Here is a 21,981-nt window from a genome sequence, read left to right as displayed (position 1 = left end):
TTCAACAAAGTGGATGAACTCCATCCAGCGATCTTGGCTTTTCGAAGTCTGAGAATCATTGACAGCTCCAGCTCCAGCGCCAGCTCCTTGCCTCTTAGTGACCCCCTAGGGAATCCCATCAGGCCCCAGAGGGTGGCACCACTGGGGTAAGTTAAATATCCCCCTGTACCCTGGACCTCAACTAGAGAGGGCCAACTCGGAACAGACGTCAAAGCCCACGAACCCGCTCAGTAAAGCTGCCTTCTACTTGGGTGCCAGAAGTGGGTTCAGGCATAATAATAGTAATAAATTTTTAGTTACAGATAGGTAGCCGTGTTGGTCTGCCATAATCAAAATAAAAAAAAAATCCTTCCAGTAGCACCTTTAAGACCAACTAAGTTAGTTCTTGGACTAACTAACCAAGAACTAACTTAGTTGGTCTTAAAGGTGCTACTGGAAGGATTTTTTTTTTAAATAAATTTTTATTTATACCCCGCCCTCCCCAGCCAGAGCCAGGCTCAGGGTGGCTAACGCCAATAAAATTACAATAAAACATAATGGGGGGGACGGGGACAAACAAACAAAAAACCAGTTTGTTAAAATACAATTTAAAATGCAGCCTCATTTTAATAGTAGCCCATAAATCGGAAACATAAGGGTCAGACTGAGTCCAAACCAAAGGCCAGGCAGAACAGCTCTGTCTTGCAGGCCCTGCGGAAAGATGTCAAGTCCCGCAGGGCCCTAGTCTCTTGGGACAGAGCGTTCCACCAAGTCGGGGCTGGTACTGAAAAGGCCCTGGCCCTAGTTGAGACCAATCTAACCACCTTGCGACTTGGGACCTCCAAAATGTTGTCATTTGTGGACCTTAAGGTCCTCCGCAGGGCATACCAGGAGAGGCAGTCCCATAGAACAACGTGGGTGTCCCTACCTTCCTGGTCTCCTCTCAGGAAAGGATGGCCACAATAAATCTGGTGCGCCTTGAATCACGTCCTCTCCAGGCAGGTGCCTGGGTCCAGCTTTGCTGCCACGTAATCTGTGAGAAGGGGCAAGTGTTTGGAAAATTTACGAAAAGCCATGCTTTGACCTTTTCCAAACAAGGAGGGGAGAAACCACATACCCCTCCTTGAGCTCCTTGTAGAAAATGGCAAGATAGGAATGCAATAAACAATGTTTTTTTCTGTCCTGTCTCCTCCCACCCTGCAACACCCCCCACCCCAAAAGGCACAATGGCAATATCTTGCTGGATGCAGACGGACACATAATCCACATAGATTTCGGGTTCATCCTCTCCAGCTCACCCCGGAATCTCGGCTTTGAGACATCGGCCTTCAAACTCACCTCTGAGTTCGTCGATGTAAGTTGGCGGTGGGTGGAAGGGAGAGAGAACTCCTGCCTTGTTTTTTGTCCGCAGTTCTTTGCGAGAAGTTTCTTGGATCAAGCAGTTTTTGAATATTCTAAAGAAGGGGCAGGGAGGACATGAGGAAGCAGCCTGTGGCCAAGAGGTCTAGTTAAGGCGTATTTCTTATTTATGCTTCTTTGAAGCTGAGGAGGTGGGTCAACCCACACATTGTCTCAGGCGCAGGCAGCCTTTTGCTGAAGCAATCCCATCGAAAGAAATCAAACTCCTCATGGAGGAGAGGGCTATCGATGGCTGCTAGCCATGATGTCTGATGCTTCTGAACCCCATTTGCTGGAAACTGCAGGAAGGGAGAGTTGCCCTTGTTCTCATGTCCTGCTTGCAGGATTCGCACGGGCATCTGGTCAGCCACTGTGAGGATAGGCTGCTGGACTAGTGGGCCATTGGCCTGATCCAGCAGGCTCTTCAGGTGCTATTTGTGGGGTGCTATTGCGGTTGCTCGAGAGTAACCAGGCAGGACTCTGACCTGTCTTTTACAGGCTTTATTTTGGTGCAAACTATTTACAGTGAAGAGCGTCATAAGTTCATGTCTGGCTCAATTGCTAGCAGAATCTGGGAGTGGTCTGTTCGTGTACCTCCCCCAACATAAAAGTTTCGTCACCCCAGCCTTTTCCACCCCTCCCTGCGCCTCAAACTACTGCGCATGACGGGCGATGACAAGGGCGTGCCTCCCTCCTCTCCGGCTTGCTCAGGCGCGGTGTTAAAGCTCTTACTAGTATCCTCTGGTCCTTGCACCTCTTCTCCACAGGAGGTGGGGCTTTCCTCCTCGCCGGAAGAGGAACTGCTTTGCAAGATTTTCGGAGGTTCCCTGTAACACAACTGCCCCTCCATCTCTCGCCTCTGAGCCGATGACATTTCCCTGACAGCTATTATTAATTATTATTATTATTATTAATACCCCACCCATCTGGCTGAGTTTCCCCAGCCACTCTGGGCGGCTCCCAACAGAATATTTCTAGGGTTTGCCACAGTTTTTTGCATGCATGAAAGCTTTAAGCCTTCCAGTCCTTAGGGAGGTCTCTGCAATCTCCTCCCTGTTCCTCCAGCCCTTCTTTGGACGCCCATCTTGAACTTTCCTCCTTTTCCCCCTTGCCCCCTTTCAGGTCATGGGAGGCTTGGATGGCGACATGTTCAACTATTACAAGATGCTGATGCTGCAAGGCCTCATCGCCGCTCGGAAGCACATGGATAAAGTCGTCCAGATTGTGGAGATAATGCAACAAGGTAGCTTTTGTGGGTTTGGGGGTACCTGGGCAGCTTTGGGGTTTCAGGCCAGGCCACCAGGTCACAAACACACCCACCCCAAGCCAGTAGAGTGTCTCTTCCACCACATGTGAGAGGCTCCCGGTCCACCCATCCACAAAGGGGCACCTGCACTGCCAGGCCCAGGATTGCTGGGACGCTGCAAAGGGTTCTGGGAACACCGGTCTCCAAACCCACCTGGGTAGTTTTCTCCCAGCGCACACACGAACTCAGGTTGTCATCTGATTTCAAAGAACCGCCTTAGCTGCTGAGCCCGCCATTCAGTCACATGGTCCTAAATAACCCCGTAACACAGGTGCCTTCTTGACAGAAGCACAAGGAAACTTGTAAGCCGCTTTAATCAGCGGCCGAAAGGAGGCACTGGCCTTTTAGAAAGGATAGGGGTTTTTTTGTTTCTCTTAAAAAAGTAACCAGAGCGCTTGTTATCAGTTTGTCCTGCAGGTTGCCAGTGTTGCTTGGGTGAAACGCAGGAGTCTCAGGCCCCCGCAGTAGCTCAGGTCATCAGTGAGTGTCGAGAGCAGCGTATTCGGATAAGTTGCTAGTCCATAAGAAAGTAACACAACTGCCTTGCTTGATCAGGCCAAAGGTCCGCCTGGTCTGGTGTGTTTTTTTGCCGCAAGAGGCTGGCACCCCTCTCTGGAAGTAGTTCCCAGAGACAGTGATGGCCAGCCCCTTTATTTATACTTGACCTCTGCAACACCTGGCATTTGGAGGTAGACTGCTCCTGAGTATTCAGGCTTCCCTTTAGCTACCTACTGCAAATAGCAGCTGTTGGTACTTTTATCCTCCACGAATTGCATAATTCCCACAGGGTGTTCCTCCCTATTTTTAAAAGCTTCCCCCTTCCCCATAAGATTTCAGTGGCTCTTTAAGGACCTGTTGGAGCAAGGCAGTTCAAGGCTTCCAAAAAAGGGCACATCCTGCCCACCCCCTCTACGAAAAGTGGGCTGCGATTGGGCAGAAGAGCAGGGTCGTGAGAGTGCCTGTTTTGCATAGTTCTGCGGGGTATCATTTGGCATTTACCATGAACGAGCCAATTTTAAAGCCCTCGACGCAGCCTTCGCTTTCCAGGCAGTAACCTACGCCGACGAGTTGAATGGCGGCTACAGAGGGGCCTTCATAGTGGTGGCACCAACCTTTATGGGTGGACACGGTGGGAGGCAATCGTGTTGCCCCCCCCAAAAAAAAATCATAACGATACTCAGATATAGAAACTCAGATATATATGCTAGGTCAGGAACCCCCAACCTGTGGCCCTCCAGATGTTTTGGTCTACAACTCCCATGATCCTTCGCTAACAGGACCAGTGGTCAGGGATGATGGGAATTGTAGTCCAAAACATCTGGAGGGCCAAAGGTTGGGGGTGCCTGTGCTAAGTGCTAAATGACAGCTTACCGTATTTTTCGCACTGTAAGACGCACCTTTCCCTTCCTAAAAAGCAAGGGGGAATGTGTGTGCGTCTTATGGAGCAAATGCAGGCTGCGCAGCGATCCCTCTTGCTGTTCTGGCTTCTGGGATTCAGAATATTTATTTTCTTGTTTTCCTCCTCCAAAAACTAGGTGCGTCTTATGGTCTGGTGCATCTTATAGAGAGAAAAATACAGTAAACCGTGGTCACGGTCACCATCATGGAGTAATAATAATAATAATAATATCATAATTTCTGTGCCATCCATCTGGCTGGGTTGCCTGAGCCACTCTGTCTGTTCTCCAGGGGGTTGGACTGGATGCCCTTCGTGGTCCCTTCCAACTCGACCATTCATTGAGTCTTTGTTGAGATTCCTGTGCATGGGGGGCTCGGAACGTATATCCCTGCGTAAGTGGGGGGGCGAGGGCACCTGCAATTTTATCTATCCTTTCATTCTCTTTGTAAAGCGCTTGGAGGGTTCAGGCAGTGCGTAAACCTTACGAGAGTAAATAAGACTTCTCAGCCTTCCCGGAGGACAGAGAGAGACAGATCGTGTCCTCTCCGCAGCGGCGCTACGCTCCTTGGGCCAACTTGGGGCTCCAGAAGGCGCTGACTCTCCCCTCTCTCTCCCCCGCAGGCTCCCAGCTGCCCTGTTTTCACGGCTCCAGCACCATCCGCAACCTGAAGGAGCGATTCCACATGAACATGACGGAGGAGCAGCTCCAGCTCTTGATCGAGCAGATGGTGGACGGCAGCATGCGCTCCATCACCACCAAGCTCTACGACGGCTTCCAGTACCTCACCAACGGCATCATGTGACCGCCTGCCGCGCTCCCCAGACATGCCGGCGAAACCGCCCGCCCCCCATCCACCCCCACCACAGCCAGAGACCCTCAAAAAGTCCTTGTTGGAGGGAGCTGGATGGCGGAAGTAGGGAAGGAACGAGGAGCTGCCTTCCTCCCGAGGCGTCTCTCGAACGCAGCACCCCTTTTTACTGGATTCTTTTAGACACTGATGGGGGTCGGGGTGTAGGTTGGGGGCTTCGGAGTGGGGGAGAAGGACCTCTCGAACTAAGCTAGAGAAGTTTCTCTCTCTCTTCCCATGCGAAATTTTGAAGGATCATGTAGGAAAGAAAACCTTGAGATCTTTGCTTTTCTTCCCCCAAGAAAAGCCAACGAGCGAAAGGACGGAGCCTTTGTTCTCTGGACGTCGGGAAATCACACACGAAGAAGAACCATGTTTTGCCCTTGTCCCCATCGTCGCCATCCTTCCTCTCTCCCCGTCCCTGAAACTCAAAAATCATTTATTTCAGTATTATACCTCGTCTTTGTCCTCTGAACTCTCACTCTCTCGCAACAATCCCGCAAATGTTTTATGGGCCCAGGGGAGAACGGAGTGGGTAGGATGGTTTTTTGGGGGTGAAGGGGGAAAAGAGAGAGAGAGAGAGAGAGAGAGAGAGAGAGAGATGGGCCTTTGCAACAGCTCCGGAAAATCATGCATTTCTGAGCCTCCCATTTCCAAGACCCCCTTTTATCCCCCACTTCTCACATGTCCCCCTCCCCTTCCACCCCACTTCCCAACCCATGCATGTTTTTTTTCATTGGTGTGCATGTGTGTTTCTGTCGAGACAATTAAATTCCCCGCCATCACCAAACCCCTGTATTATTTCCTGCACAAGTTTCATGCAAAGGCGCCACCGTTTGCGAGTTGCACAAAGGCCGGTGTTTTCATTATTCCACACCGCTTCTCTAGAGCACAGTTTTTGGGGTGGGAATTGGCTGCCGGTGGGGCAGGAGAGCACTCAGCCTTTGCCACCACCACCACCACCCTGTCCCTGTCACAGCGGGAATTCTGTCTTGCACCTCTTTCTACTCTCAATATATATATATATTTTCTTACACCATCCATGGCATGGGAAGCATCCGCTGAGCATTTGGTAATACTAGTTTCAGAGGTTTTTTTAGCTCTTCCCTTAGTTTGTGTAGCTTTGAAATCTCCTTAGCACTGCTGCAGAAAACCTCTTGCCGCTGTTCGTCCTGCCACAACCTCCTTAGAGAACGAAAACATTTCTTTTCTTCGTGGGTGTATTGAGTTCACTTATTTCCCACTGGGCAGCCAATCTCTCTCTCTCTCTCCCATAGCCATTTAGAGTATTCCTCCCCCTTAAGCCTCTTCTTCTCTCCTCCATCTTTCCCCCCTGTTTAACAAGTTGCCCCAGTTTACAGCTTCCAGCATAGTGCAGCCAAGACGGTTCCCAAGGGTCAACGTTCCCTTCTGTGGCCGAGTTTCGCCCTCCTGCCCAGTCCTCTGGGTCTTAGACAGTGCCTTCTCCTCCATCGCTCGCGATCGCAAACAGGCTGGGATCTGGCACCTCTTTGAAAGCAGCCACCATGGAGCCTGGGAGGTGTTGCAAATGATCGCTGGGAGGCAACTCCCTGGAGACATGAATGTTTTTTTTTGTAATATGAATTTTAGAAACAGCTGTGTGTGTGTGTGTGTAGGGTGGAGCTGTCCTTTGCCCCTTTTTAAAAAAGAAAAGAGAGTTGGTACTTCAAGTCACTGAAAAGTTACGTGGTTCTGTTGCGGGAGGAAAGCGAGCCCATTTCCATGTATTCAGATATGAAATTCTGGGGGGGGTTTTTTGGGGGGGAGGCAATGCCATGTGAATGTGGGGGGCGTGCATTTGTGTGTCCGATACCTCATTGCGTGAGGTTTTTGTGTTGTTGGGTTTTTTTTGCTTTTCCTTCCCTGTCCAATCTTTTGGCTGGCCTCTTCCCCCAAATCTCCTGCATATGATTTCCCCATGCTATACCAAGTGTGTGTACATAGCACTTAAAATCATGCCGTACTTAAAAAAAAAAAAGAGCAAAGAAATATTTTTTATTTTTTACAAGAGACCCTATATTGAGTAGAAGGGAGCTTGGAAATTGCTGCATAAAATGCAAAGAAGGTGGTAGCAGACATTCCTTTTCTCTGTATAAAAAATGTGTGCGCTGTTTTTAAATGTGCAGGTTCACCGAGCCCTTTTTTTTTTTTAATTTAAAAAAATAAAAAGATTAAAAGGGGGGTGGGCAGGGGAGCTGTCAGTCTTGATGCAGCAAACTGCGTTATCGCAGGCATCTGTTCAGAAACATCTGGACAGGGGCGGGGGGAGATGGCAGCATCAGGTCTGCAAGGGGCGGGTGATTTAACAAGTCTCTTCCCCCACCCCAATAAGCCCATGCTCAGGTGTGTGTTTGTGTGTGAATTCCTCCCCCCAGCGGCAAATTCTATTTACACCTTCTGTTTACAAAGTTTTTGGTGGTCTTCGCAGCAGAGCAGCTTGTCATTCTCTCGCCCTCCCCCCCCCGCCCATTTTTAAAATCTGAACTAAGGTAACAAGAAACACAATCTCAAAAAGGGTCTTTAATGATGGGCGCTGTCTGCTTTCATCTGTCGCATCTGTCAGTTCATTTTTGTTAGATAACCCCTTTTTTTAGGTAGGGGGCTTCACAGTCATCCTCAGCCACTCTCTGGCCGGGGGGGGGGGGGCGGAGACAGGGAAAGGAATTGTGCACCTTTTAAAAAACCTGCATCCACACACAAAAGCAGAAATGGGGAGGAATTTTTATTTTTTTGGTACCCCCTAACCTTACAGTTGTACAGGTTTTGGGCAGCGTTGACTGAATCTGGTAGAAAAGTGATGCATTATGAATGTCTTTGTGAAAAGCACGGTTTTAAAAGAGCGAGAAATTTAGCAGTGCTTTGTCGTAACAATAGCTACATAAATCCCTCTTCCCCTTGCCAGTTCCTGCGGGGAACTTGCGAGCTGCCACGCCTTCTCTGTGCCCGGAAGCCTCCGAGTGACTGTAGCAGCTTTGCTTCCTGCTCTCTTTCTGTGACGGTGCCTGCTGCGTGCAGCGCCTTTTTCGGAGCCTCGTGGATGACTTCCTGCAGCAACAGAGAAGGCGACGAGCATGCAGGGAAACGGATAGCAAGTGGGTCGGGAGCAGCTGTCAAAAGCAGTCACTACTACAGTCACCAGGAGACTTCCGGGCACCCAGTGGCTAACGGGTGCTCGCGCGAACCAGTTTATTGAGATCCCAAATAGGTGACTGTTTCTCCCAGCACCCTCTTGATTTGAATTATCTGAACGAGGTCTTTTAGGGCAGGTAGCAGGAAGTCACGGGTCTGAATTATAGCTGAACTGGGCTGTCAGCAAATGAGACAGGCTTCTCTGCCAGCAAGGGTCAAGAGGCTTATCACTGTTCATAACACCAACCCTACAAAAGTGGGGGAGAGCTGTAGGAAGAGGGTAAGCCATTAACAAGCGAGGAAGCAAGCAGTCTCTCTTAAAATACATTACAGGTTTCATTTTACACATGCGCGCCCTGCCAGCCCCGTTAAAAGTCCTCCCCCATTTTCAGGAGAGTTGCTGATGGCTTCCAAAAAGTTTGTGCATGACCATTTTGTGTGTGCGTGCGTGCGTTTTTCTTTTTCTTTTCCTTCCTTCATTCTTTCTTTCCCTAGTTGGTAAGGATGGGCCAAAACTCCAAAATAAAAGTCTATGAAATGAACTTACATTTCTAATAAAAATGTCCTTTTTTTATAAATATATATATACATATGTAAAGAAGAAGAAGAAAAAAAATGCAAGCCGAATATTTGCAGAGAAGTTGTTGACCTCTGTCTCATTTCTTTGGGGGATGAATACAGTCTTTGTGAACAAAGGGTGTGTTTGCAGTTTGCGGGGAGGTAATTCCGTGGCTGCGGTGCTAGTGATAGTGGCTCTGGTGGCGATTGGCTGAGCTGCCCTGATGTCACCAGAAGAGAGAAGCAGGTGCGGTCACTGGTTCTGAAGTGCCTGTGGTGGTTCTCCATCGCTCCACGCTCTGGGAGATTTCCCGTGGGTTTTAAGAGCAGAATCGACCCTCTTCTAAAAGGGGCGAGCGGCTGGCAGAGTCTTGCCATGGGCATCTAAAGGGGATTGCAGGAGGGCCCCAGAAAGCAGAGTCTGTAGCGGTCAAGTGGTCAAAGTCTCAGAGCATAGCCTTACGAAAATGTCGGAGGAATGAGCCAAGAAGGTCCTGGCCGGATTGGAGAGGGAAAGAAAGGCTTGGTGTTTTGTACTGATTTTAAATGAATGGCTCAGCCATTTGCCTTCCATCTGCAGACTTTATTTTGTCAGTTGGTAAAGCCATACTTTTTTAACTGGCGAGAGGGCAGTCATTAATTTTAAAAACATAAATAGATAGGTGGGGTTCTTGAGGAGGCCAAAAACACTTTTGTGGGGCTGGATACAGTCTGTGCACCACAGGTTAGCCATCCCAATCTAGGGGCCTATCCCTTCCAAACATCAGAGTTGTTCATCCAGCTGAAATCTTGCCGTCGTACTGTAACTTAAAACTGCACCCTTAAAACATGGCTGCCGCAAAAATGTTAGTCCTCCATTTAACTGCATTGAACTAAACCACAGCCTTTGGCATTTCAATCAAGAAATGCTGACCCCTTTGCAAAGACGTGCATCTATTTAAGCTGCTACTTATGAAGTAGGAACTCCATCAAAGAAAAGGAAAGATGTATCTAGCCTTTGCGTTTGGTTCTTTCCCCTCTTTGCCTGACTTCCTCTGAGCTAATCAGTACCAGACAAACTTGAAAGCCATGATATCACCTCATTCCCTTCCTAGAGCAAGTAGGGGGTCCATCCTTTGCCATGGGGCTCTGGGAAATGATGCCATTGCTCCTATGGAAAAAAAAAAGTATTGGAGCTGTGCTGTGGTGTGTTTGCACACCACACAACATCTCCCACACACTGCCAGGGAAAAGATATTCTCCTGTGAGTCCATCAGTGCTTGGGACACAAAGTCAGCCATGCTGACGTAATTAACACTTATTCAAAAAGGTGAAATGTCTCATGCGATGAAGGAAGAGTTCCTCCTAAAAGCTGTTCTGACCTTGACTGGCAACAGTGTGTGCTTAACGGGACCCCTTTTCAGGGTATCTGGAACCTAGTGAGGTCTGTGGAAGGGAAACGCAATTTCCCAGCAATTCTTCCACATTCTCTCAAGATCCACACATGCAGCAATGTCATTGCCTTATTCCAGGAGTAGGCAAACTAAGGCCAGGGGGGCCGGATCCGGCCCAATCGCTTTCTAAATCTGGCCCACAGACAGTCTGGGAATCAGTGGTTTTTTACATGAGTAGAATGTGCCCTTTTATTTAAAATGCATTTCTGGGTTATTTGTGGGGCACAGGAATTCATTCATTTTTACCCCCAAAATATAGTCTGGCCCCCTGCTGAAAAAGTTTGCTGACCCCTGCCTTATTCTGATGGGGAGTCTAGGGATATACTGAATATTTAAATAGGAACATAGAAAGTTGCCGGCTGGGATTGTGGCGGAGCCAGTGACCTGGACTAACATTGATGCATCAAAATAATCCCATGGATGTCTTAAGAGAGAATTTTCTAAAAATGCAACATTGATGGTATCTAACACCTTGGAAACTGTCGTGAAGATGTACAAAACTGTTCCAAGCAACTGCTGGAGGTGTGGAGACAAATCGGGCACTTTCTATCACATGCGGTGGCTATGTAAGAAAATCCAGGCATTTTGGGCGAGTATCCACTTAGAATTACAAAAAATGATAAAGATTTCCTTTAAGAGGAAACCAGAAGCTTATCTTCTGGGGACTACAGATTCGGATATCCCGCAAAAAATGAACGGTATCTTTTATACGCTACAGTGGCAGCAAGAGTTCTTATCGCTACAAAATGGAAGAGTGATGAAATTAATGAATGGATCCAAAAGCTAACAGATTATGCGGAGTTAGACAGTTTATCAGAAAGAATAAAGAACAAACCAAAAGAGGAATTCTTCTCAAAATGGGAAGTTTTCAAAGTTTATTTGAAAAACAATTACAGCAGTTTAAACTCTGTCGCAGCATTTGAATAAGTAGTAGCTTTAAGAAAGATATGAGACCTAAGATAAACCAGTAATTAGTTAATTTAAGAAAAAAGTGTGTACTGGCAACAAATAATATATAACTGAAATAAGGAATAGGGACACGGGTGGCACTGTGGGTTAAACCACAGAGCCTAGGACTTGCTGATCAGAAGGTCGGCGGTTCGAATCCCCATGACGGGGTGAGCTTCCATTGCTCGGTCCCTGCTCCTGCCAACCTAGCAGTTCGAAATCACCTCAAAGTGCAAGTAGATAAATAGGAACCGCTCCGGCAGGAAGGTAAACGGTGTTTCCGTGAGCTGTTCTGGTTTGCCAGAAGCGGCTTAGTCATGCTGGCCACACGACCCGGAAGCTGTACACCAGCTCCCTCGGCCAATAAAGCGAGATGAGCTTCGCAACCCCAGAGTCGGCCACGACTGGACCAAATGGTCAGGGGTCCCTTTACCTTTATGGAATAGGCGGGAGGTCGGGTCTATAATCCAAGGACCATTTTTTGCTTTATTGATTTGTAATTAACACTGTATCACCGTTTTTATTTGTATTTTTGTTCCGTTTTTTTCCTTTTTTTGGTGTATCAGAAAACAAAACAAAAGCCCCATGCAGTTAAACGTTCATAGGACTGCGTGCCCTCCCCGCCTTCCATTATTTCACAGTTCACATAATTACCTTTTTTGAGTCTCCTAACCCGCCGCTGCGATTCCCCTTTTGCCCAGGAGAGGGCAGCCTTGCATAAGCGCCTCGCCCGCAGCTGCGCGCCTTCGCCTTTCTCCTCCACCAGGGGGCGCCTGCGAAACTCACCGCCACCACCTTTCCTTGCCATTTCAATGCAAAACCTCAACCACTCCACCCCTTAGCCAGCCCTGCAAAAAAAAAAAAAAGCAAACCTCAATTTCACAGTTTACCTGTCTCTGCCTGCCTGCCTTCCTGCCTTCCTCCTCCTCCTCCTTCTCCTGACCCAACCCATCTTGCAGAGGAAGAGGGCGATCAGGTCAGGAATGTTTTGAAGGGAGCAGTTGATTTCGCTCGCTCTCTTTCCTCCCCTCCCCCTCCTCCAGTCCATCCACTTTGGGAGCACTTTCGCTTTGCTGGGGAGAAAGTGCCCCCAACTCCCGAGGAGAACTTTCCCTGCGCCTGGGAAAAGGAGTTTGCAACGCCGCCGCGCTGAGTTTCTGATGGGCGCCACCTGCAAGTCCCAGTAAAAATCAGGAATTGCCTGCGCGGGTGAAGATCTTGCAGACAAGATTCCACCATGGTGAGTGTTTTCGCTTTTCCTTGGAAACAGATTCTGGATCTTCTGCCTTTCCACCCCCCCTTCCTCGTTTTCCTCCCTCCTCCTTTCGTTGGGTCAAGCTGAGCGCCCAGCCAACTTCCCTCCAGCCCCCACCACCATAAAAGAAAAAGTTGGATCAAGTTTCTCTTTCCGTAGCAAATCCTGAACTTCTTTTGATTTTCTTTCCCGCCTCCCTATATAAAAAAAATAGGCCCCGATTCTCATGTTCAACTTGTTTGCAGGACGTTCTGGTCCAAAAAATGCGCGCCTGAATTAAATTAATGGGCATCTTGACCGTAGATCTTAGTGACACTTCTAGAAAGAATGTTGAAATGGGCCGGTTTCTATTTAGCCTCCGATTTAGCAACAGGTGACCCTGTAGAACAAATGCAATTATATTTCACAGCATAATCCTATGTACTGTCTACACAGAAGTAAGTCCCACTGTATTCAATGGAGTTTACTCCTAAATAAGAATGTGTATTCTTATTCAAATCATTGAAGGTAGATTTTAGCTGTTGGGGGAAAATGTTTCTATTGTTTCAAAAAGGTATTGTTTGGAAATGGAAATAATCTTTGCAATTTAAGAGAGGGGACAATTTTTCAAACAGTATGGAGGCAACTGCTTTCAAGTCCCCTGGATGCACTTTTGATATAATTTTAATTGATAGGTGCTTAAATTTCATTGGAATGCCTTCTGTCTCAAGGTCTGTCTTTAGATTTTCCCAACAAATTCAGGCTCCATGGCATATCCTTCAGTCGATATTTTTGGGCTGCGTTTATACCATACATTTAAAGCTAGCACAGAGAGAGAGAGAGAGAGTGAAAGAATCCTGGAAACTATACTTTACTCCTTACTGCTCTATAGTTCCCAGCATCCTTTACGAGCTACATTTCCCTGGATTTTTAAGAGTAGGAAAATGTGCTTTCATTAATGAATAATAATAATAATAATAATAATAATAATTTATTTATATCCCACCCTCCCCAGCCAAAGCCGGGCTCAGAATGAAGAGTTCTCCAGAACCTTAAAATAAAAAACTTGCTCTTTTGTCACATTTTAGTTGGCCTAATCATCTTCCTCTTTCCCCGGGGGCTTCCTTAAACTGAGGCTGAATCACCTTCCGAATTGCAGCTTAGAGAAACTTCAGATCAGAAATAGCTGAAGAAGGCTTTAGGTTTCCTATCTGAGCAGTTCTTGGAAGGAGTGGCACTGGGGCGGGAAGTTTCCCTCTTGCAGTTTTAGAAACAGCCCGAGAGAGGTGATAATCCAGAAAGGACCATCTCCCTCCTGGCTTTTCTTGTGGGCTAGCGAACTGCCCATCAAATTGATGGCTGGCATACTTCTGCCCTCCAGTTTCCCCTATTTACCAGGAAGAGTTCCTGTTTTCTGAGCCCTGTTCCTGGTAAATCGCTGTTTATTTTTGGTGGCGGCTTTTTAGAACAAAGTTGTGAATGCTTAACCCATCACCCCTCCGCTTAATAACTTAACCCACACCCCTATAACCCAATAACTGCCTATCTACATAGTTGTTGCTGAAATAATAATGTTTCAAAGCTTCCAGAACCCCAGCATATGAGAGTATGTATTCCACAGAGTGCTGCCTTTGACTGAATCAGATCACTGATTCTTGAATTGCATGGGGTTGGACTAGATCCCTTGCGATCCCTCCCAACTCTACAATCCTATGATTGGTCCATGCAAAATCAGTGTTACTTACAATGGCTGGCAGCTGATCTCCTGAGTTTCTGACAGGGGTCTTTCCTAGGGAAATGCTTGTCGTTGAACCTGCTCTACCGTTGAGTTGCAGTCATTTCCCTAAAAATAAAGCGAGAGGCTAGTCCTCATTGTTCTGAAGAAAGGACTGATTTAAACAGGAACAGAAGGAACTGCTTTACAGTCATACCTCAGGTTGAATATGCTTCAGGTTGAGCGCTTTTGGGTTGTGCTCCGCGGCGACCTGGAAGTAACGGAACGCATTGTTTCCGGGTTTTGCCACTCGCACATGCGGAGACAGTCAAAATGACGGCACACGCATGCACAGAAGCGGTGAATCACGACCCGCGCATGCGTAGATGCGCAGCCGCAGGTTGTGTTCGCTTCAGGATGCGAACAGGGCTCTGAAACAGATCCCGTTCGCATCCTGAGGTACCACCGTATTAGGGTGTGGAACTTTATTTTTTCAGTTTTTTTCAGTGAGGAGTCTTAATATGTTTTTGGTTGTGAGGGATTCAAATTATTATTTTTGCGAATGGACAACATTTAGCTTGGCAAATCTACATTTGATGAAGAAGCACATAATTTGCTTTTGGGAAACCAAAGAATTTTCATTTTACCTTTTGAAAATGTCAGGTAATGCTAAATAACAAGAAGAGGAGGAGAACTTCAGTTGTTTACAATAATTTCTGTGCAATTCTGCACACATATTACTTTTGAAGCAAAACTAAATTATATCAATTCAACCAAAATTTCTTGAATTCCCAAGTCATGCTACAGCTTTTTAGCAGCGTTCATTTTTGGAAGTTGAAAGCTAAAAAATCCAACACACCCTCCTGCTGTCGTCGCTCACTACTGTCAACACTGACAGGCAGCATTTCCTGGGGAGACAAGGAGCCTCTCTCTGCCCTAGCTGGGGATGCCAGTAGGGACTGAAGCTGGGAGGGCAGAGATCCTCACCAATAGCGGCAGGTCTGTAGCTCCGTGGTAGAGCCTCTGGTTTGCATACATCTCCAGGTGAGATGCTGGGATGCGGGTGGCGCTGTGGGTTAAACCACAGAGCCTAGGACTTGGCAATCAGAAGGTCGGCGGTTTGAATCCCCGCGACGGGGTGAGCTCCCATTGCTCGGTCCCCGCTCCTGCCAACCTAGCAGTTCGAAAGCACGTCAAAGTGCAAGTAGATAAATAGGTACCGCTCCAGCGGGAAGGTAAACGGTGTTTCCGTGCGCTGCTCTGGTTCGCCAGAAGCGGCTTAGTCATGCTGGCCACATGACCCGGAAGCTGTACGCCGGCTCCCTCAGCCAATAAAGCGAGATGAGCGCCGCAACCCCAGAGTCGGCCACGACTGGACCTAATGGTCAGGGGTCCCTTTACCTTATACCAGGTGAAATGGGGAGGGGCATGAAAAAGACTCCCTGTCTGAAACGCTGGAGAGCTGCTGCCAGTCAGTGTGAACAATACTGTGCTAGATGGGCCCCAGTGGTCTGACTCCGTAGAAGGCAGCCTCCTGCGTTTGTACACAATTCAGCCCTCTGTTCAGAATCATGAGGACTAGAATCTTGCTTAGTTTTTAGGGGATGGGCTGGAGCTCCTGGGAATGTCCCTGGCCTGAAACCCCGGAGAGCCGCTGGCAGTCAGTGCAGACAATACTGTGCTAGATGGGCTGGTGGCCTGACAAGGCAACTTCCTGGGAATTTGTGGGCATCCCCGTGGGTTTGCCACAAGGATTCCCACACCGTAGGCGACACAGTCTTGCGTGCGGATGCATCAGCAAGTGAGGGAGCCACTGGGACCGATGGCAAGCCATGTGTGCGCCCCACCAAGTCTCAGTTTCCGGCCACATGGTGCGTGGTTTGGGAGCTGCACGGTCAGGGGAAAAACAACGCTGTCCAGGGTTGTATAGACTGCGGAGAGAATAATTGGGTGCACTCTTCCCACCTTGGATCAAATCGATGCTTCCAGGTGCCATAAGAAAGCTGCAGAGATAGTGCAGGATAGTGCGCACCCCGGAAATGATCTCTTTCAGCTTCTGCCTTCTGGAAGAAAGTACAGGGTTATAAAGACTAGGACTAGCTGCCTGGGAAACAGTTTCTATCCAAATGTGATTTTGGTTTTAAATGCAGTCTCTATGGGAGTATATTGTATTTAATTATGGGGTATCAGGACGTGGGTGGCACTGTGGGTTAAACCACAGAGCCTAGGGCTTGCCGATCAGAAGGTCAGCGGTTCGAATCCCTGCGACGGGGTGAGCTCCCGTTGCTCGGTCCCTGCTCCTGCCCACCTAGCAGTTCGAAAGCACATCAAAGTGCAAGTAGATAAATAGGTTCCGCTCCGGCGGGAAGGTAAACGGCGTCTCCATGCGCTGCTCTAGTTCGCCAGAAGCGGCTTAGTCATGCTGGCCACATGACCCGGAAGCTGTACGCCGGCTCCCTTGGCCACTAAAGCGAGATGAGTGTGCAACCCCAGAGTCGGCCACGACTGGACCTAATGGTCAGGGGTCCCTTTACCTTTATCTTAACCAGGCTGGGATAGCAGGCTTGTTGGTTTTTGAATGTTGATTTTTTTTTTTCAATTTCGTTGTTCTGTATGGGACAATGACAATAAAGATTCTCGTATCGTATGGGTGGGAGGCAACTATGAGGAAGCGATGAAATGCAGCGAAATTGTACTATGCCCTTGCGACTCTGTTTAGCTCCCTTTCCCCCGAGTGAAGCAAACCCCTCGTAGCCATGCCAGCGGGGTTAATGGTTAACTTCTTCTGCGGGGGTGTGATTCTGACACCCTACGTGGGTGTGTTTAGAAGTGGGTGGGGAAATCCCTTGTGCCACCCTGCCCAGCAGAGCCCTTGCAGGAAAAATTAGGCAGGACCAGGCTTGATGGAGAAGCCTTTGGAATGCCCCCCCCCCCGGGGGGTGCAGTGAATCAGCCTCTTTGGTTCCTCCTCTCTCCCATCCCCCCCCCCCACGTGCTTCATTTATTCCTTCCCCCACAACTAGGTGACCATGCACAAATCCAGCCCAGGTCTGATTCAGCGGGGCGAGGCCTTCTCGATACCGGTGGGTGATGTCAACTTGCTTGAGGTTGCCTTCTACGCTGCCTGTTTCCCGAGAGGTGATACTCTGGGTGACCCATAGGCAATTTGGCCTCCTTGGATCAGGGATCGTGCCCACGTTTGTTTGGGTTTTTTTAACGCAAAGAAATAAAAACTACATTTTGATTCTGTTGTAAACAAAAGCTGCCCTTTTCCCCTTTTTGGGGTATCCAAAAGCCCGTATAGAGTCCTTACTTCTTCTTACTTCTGTGCTTAAACAGGTAAATCTACTCCTGAGTAAGTTTCCTTTAACAAGGAAACTGCAAAAGGGGGGGGGTGTTTGCTAAAGATACCCCCCCATCTCACTTTCCTATGTGTGGTTATTTTAATTCCTAAAATAGGCTTAATATTCCTATTCAAGTACAGTGGTACCTCGGGTTACAGACGCTGTAGTTTACAGACGCTTCAGGTTACAGACTCCGCTAACCCAGAAATAGTGCTCCAGGTTAAGAACTTTGCTTCAGGATGAGAACAGAAATTGTGCAGCGGCGACAAGGCAGCAGCAGGAGGCTCCATTAGCTAAAGCAGTACCTCATGTTAAGAACAGTTTCAGGTTAAGAACGGACCTCCAGAACGAATTAAGTTCTTAACCCGAGGTACCACTGTACAAAAAAATTGTTCACTTTTGTATTCCGTTTAAATCACTTCCTTTCTGAGAAAGGTCCCTGAAAGACATAGGGTGGGCCCACACTCCATCCCGTACCCTGGACTCCCAACTCACACATTTAAAGCATCCCAAACAATCTTGGGAACTGTAGTTTGTTTGCCATGCTGGCAGCTGAGAATTGGACGCCAGCAATATCTGGGGGGCCACAAATGTTCCTCTTGAGGGCCATGGGGCTATCCTCCCGAGGCCCAACAAGGAAGGAAAAGAGCTGGTCACATGCAGATGTTTCAGTAGGGGGTTCCTGCCCAGAGGGGGCAACAAGGAATATTGGGCATAGGGGCCGAGAGTCTTCCAGTGTCCTGGAGTTTCGCAGGCAAATGTGATGGGGAGAATGCCAGCGATAAAGGCAGAAAGGTGATTGTTACCCACATTTGTTAAGCAGAACTTCCATGTCCTCCCGCAGTATACCAGATGACATATCAGCCCGCGTGGAAGTAGGTTGTGCAGGCGCTGGGTGTTAAATCATTGCAGTCTACAGATGTCGTCAGGGTGGAGCTGTGTTTGCACGGCAAATAACGCCTTACATTCCTTCCACGCAGGCCTGGAATTTGGAGGGAAGGACACTTCAGACTCTGAATTCCTCTGCCGTGGTTCGGAAACGGTTTTCGTGGCACAAGTTTGCAGTCTCCACCTGGAGACGGGGTCTCGTGTCCCGGAATGCTTTTGTGGCAGAAGAGCGGGCGATCGAGTTTGGTTTGGTGTTTTGCCCCATTGTTATCGCTGCCAAACTCTTTCACCTGGGAGTTTTCCCCCTGAGGCGGAAAGGGAATCTTGGAGACTCCCAAGCAGAGTTAATGAGCGAGAGAGAGAGCTGACGGAGGAGCAGGTTTCGCAACCGAGACAGAGAGTTCCGCGCCCAGGCTGCGCGGAAGGAAATAAAGGGGTGCAGGCGATCGCTTGGAAGGCAAGAAAGTATGGAGGCCCAGTGTGCTTTGGGAAGGGAAGAAGACTTGATGATCATATTGTTACACATTCACCCCATATACAGTGGTACCTCGGTTTAAGAACGGCCCTTTTTATGAACTACAGTCATACCTCGGGTTACAGACCCTTCGGGTTGTGCAATTTCGGGTTGCGCACTGCGCCAAACCCAGAAGTAGTGGAACGGGTTACTTCCGGGTTTTGATGCTTGCGCATGCGCAGGAGCACTAAATTGTGCATGTGCAGGAACGCCAAATTGCAACCCGCACGTGCGCAGACGCGGCGCTGCGGGTTGTGAACGTGCTTCCTGCATGGATCACGTTCGCAACCTGAGTGTCCACAGTACAGTGGTACCTCGGGTTACATACGCTTCAGGTTACAGACTCCGCTAACCCAGAAATAGTGCTTCAGGTTAAGAACTTTGCTTCAGGATGAGAACAGAAATTGTGCTCTGGCGGTGCGGCGGCAGCGGGAGGCCCCATTAGCTAGAGTGGTGCTTCAGGTTAAGAACAGCTTCAGGTTAAGAACGGACCTCTGGAACGAATTAAGTACTTAACCCGAAAGTGGTGTCCCAGTTTGTGAACTTTACCTCACTCTAAGAACAAAAGCTGAACGGTGGAAGGGCACCGGCAGCGGGAGGCCTCGTTAGGGAAAGTGCGCCTCAGCTTAAGAACGGTTTTGGTTCAAGAACGGACTTCCGGAACAGATTAAGTTCATAAACCGAGGTACCACTGTGTACAACATGAACGCAAGATAGACTGTCTCACAGCATTAACACCCGAAAAGATCTGGCTTTTCCATTAGTCGCAGCTTAGGATCCAGTACAGATCAAGCATGTCTCTGTGTCTCCAGCTTCCAACCTGCTTCCAGCTCGGCTGTCACTCACTAAAGACACTTAAGTGGACAGCTGTAGTCATTGCCTTACAAATAAACTTGTCTGACTAGTTCAGCGATAGAATCCTCTGTTGATAAACCTCACTGTGGAGAGGACTCCAAGAATTGGGAGGAACTCGGGGCATCATCCAGACTCCCCCCCCCAAAAAAAATCACCCATCCCTAAAACAATGTGTACATTTACTCAGAAATACGTCCTGTTGAGTTCAGTAGGGCAGCCTTACGCCCAAGCGAGTGCTGCCTAGGATATTACCCTGAACTTCCAAATGGAAAAGTTTGGGAGCTAAAGGGAGTCTCAGTCATGCTGCCTTAAAGTCCCAGAGGTAGCAGGATGGAGTGCGAAGTCTCGGCAAGGATGGCGCATGTAGCAAACAAAATGTAATAATAATAATAATAATAATAATAATAATAATAATAATAATAATTTTTATTTATACCCCGCCCTCCCCAGCCAAGGCTCAGGGCGGCTAACAAGCAATAATAAAAACAAGTTGAATGAATACAACTTAAAAACAAGATTAAAATACAACATTAAAATATTGAAACATTAAAATATTAAAATGCAGCCTCATCACAGGAGGAGAAAGGAAAAAGAAAAAAGAGGGGGAGGGAATCAAATTGGCTCCAATTCAAAGACCAGGTGGAACAACTCTGTCTTACAGGCCCTGCGGAAAGAAATCAGATCCTGCAGGGCCCTGGTCTCATGAGGCAGAGCGTTCCACCAGGCCGGAGCCAGTGCTGAGAAGGCCCTGTCCCTGGTTGAGGCTAATCTGACTTCCTTAGGGCCCGGGACCACTAGGGTGTTGCTATTTATGGACCTTGAGGCTCTCCATGGGGCATACCGGGAGAGGCGGTCCCATAGGTACGAGGGTCCTAGGCCGTGAAGGGCTTTAAAGGTCAAAACCAGCACCTTAAATCTGACCCTGTACTCCACCGGGAGCCAGTGCAGCTGGAAAAGCACTGGGTGAATATGCTATATGAATGTAGTGTCATGTTGGGGTTAGTGTGTGTGTGTGTGTGTGTGTGTGTCTATATGTACGTTCCAAACTTCTCAGGGCTGACATGCATGCAGACAGCGCTTTATTTCATCTTCCCGACATAATCTTACCTGTTAATTGCTGCGTTTCTATGTGATCTCCCACGTGGTGCAAAAAAAAAACCCCTACTGGAAATCTAGCAGAAAGCCCTAGCGCTCATTTTTGTGTTGATCGTTTCCAGACAATATATCTTTGCAAACCTGGAATATTGCAGGGGTTTTGTGTGGTATGTTTCCTGCAGTTTTTTTCCCATGGCTCCCACCCTGCTGTTCACATGATGAAATTTCGGGCGAATTGCAGCAGAAGAGAAAGGGCAGGAGAGCAGAGGCATAGTTAAACTGTGGAACTCCCTTCCACAGTAGGCAACGATGGCCGTCCTCTCGGATGGTTTTGAAGGACGATTGGGCGACTTCACGGACGAGAGCAGCTAATGATGGCTGCTTCTCCGTCTGGAGACAGCTGGAGGCACCAATGCTTCTGAAAACCTGTGGCTGGAATGCGCAGGAGGGGAGAGCGCTCGTGTGTTCGAATCCTGATTGCGAGTTTCCCAAAAGAGGCATCTGGTTTGGCCAATGTGAGTATATACACAAAGCATCAAATGTGGTGACGGTAATAATAATGCAACAAAACAGCAACACCACAAACTGGCTTATAAGTATAAAACCAAATTTACTAGAATAATAACTAGAATAGAGATAGGCTTGTAACCATTCAAGCAACAGACATACTAAGGTGCCATGTGCAAAACAAAGCCTGGAGATACTGTAAATATGGAGTGTGTAAATGTACAACTCTATCTTAACAAGTTACATGTGCAATAAACATCATACAGACTGGATAAATGAACCGTTCAACAAGTAGTCCACTTGCTTTGTGTTTCCAACTCAAGACCCATTGAAGAACATCTCATCCAGTTCAATCTTTGAAAAACAGCTTTGAAAAACTTTTTCATGTTCTCCAGTGTGCTACCCTTGCCATTGTGGCGGCACGGGGTTGCCGTTCTGTGATTGGACTTGCGCTACTTGTTGAACGGTTCATTTATCCAGGCTGTATAACGTTTATTGCACCTGTAACTTGTTAAGATACACCTGTACATTTATCCACTCCATGTTTACAGTATCTCCAGGCTTTGTTTTGCACATGGCACCTTAGTATGGCCAATGTGAGGACAGGATGCTGGACAAGATGGGCCTGATCCGGCAGGCCTGCTGGTGCGAAGGAAATTTAGCGTGAGAGAGACCTACAGACCCTAACCCTACAGATAAAGGTAAAGGGACCCCAGACCATTAGGTCCTGTTGTGTCCTGGGGTTGCGGCGCTCATCTCGCTTTATTGGCCAAGGGAGCTGGCGTACAGCTTCCGGGTCATGTGGCCAGCA

The 21,981-nt window shown here is 48.1% G+C and overlaps 2 protein-coding genes across 4 annotated transcripts in view; both read left to right on the top strand.

Annotated features, from left to right (window-relative positions):
* The window catches only part of PI4KB (phosphatidylinositol 4-kinase beta), a 49,633-nt gene extending 41,011 nt beyond the window's left edge, over positions 1-8,622 (top strand). For 2 of the 3 annotated variants that reach the window (XM_080984577.1, XM_080984578.1), the window contains 3 exons: positions 1,201-1,333; positions 2,500-2,620; positions 4,704-8,622. In XM_080984577.1, the coding sequence (XP_080840703.1) occupies positions 1,201-1,333; positions 2,500-2,620; positions 4,704-4,885 (436 nt within the window). In that variant the 3' untranslated portion in view covers positions 4,886-8,622. Of the gene's footprint in view, positions 1-1,200; positions 1,334-2,499; positions 2,621-3,088; positions 3,164-4,703 lie in introns of all 3 variants that reach the window. The other variant, XM_080984579.1, reaches the window with a different exon arrangement.
* Positions 8,623-11,946: 3,324 nt separating this feature from the next.
* Positions 11,947-21,981, top strand: part of LOC308464887 (unconventional myosin-Ie-like) — a 54,649-nt gene continuing 44,614 nt past the window's right edge. The window contains exon 1 of the mRNA XM_080984546.1: positions 11,947-12,259. Coding sequence (XP_080840672.1) covers positions 12,257-12,259 — 3 coding nt within the window. The 5' untranslated portion in view covers positions 11,947-12,256. The remainder of the gene's footprint in view (positions 12,260-21,981) is intronic.

The sequence above is a fragment of the Podarcis pityusensis genome (assembly GCF_964106645.2).
Source record: "Podarcis pityusensis genome assembly, chromosome: 16".
Taxonomy (NCBI): domain Eukaryota; kingdom Metazoa; phylum Chordata; class Lepidosauria; order Squamata; family Lacertidae; genus Podarcis; species Podarcis pityusensis.
This window is presented reverse-complemented; position numbering and strand designations above follow the sequence as displayed.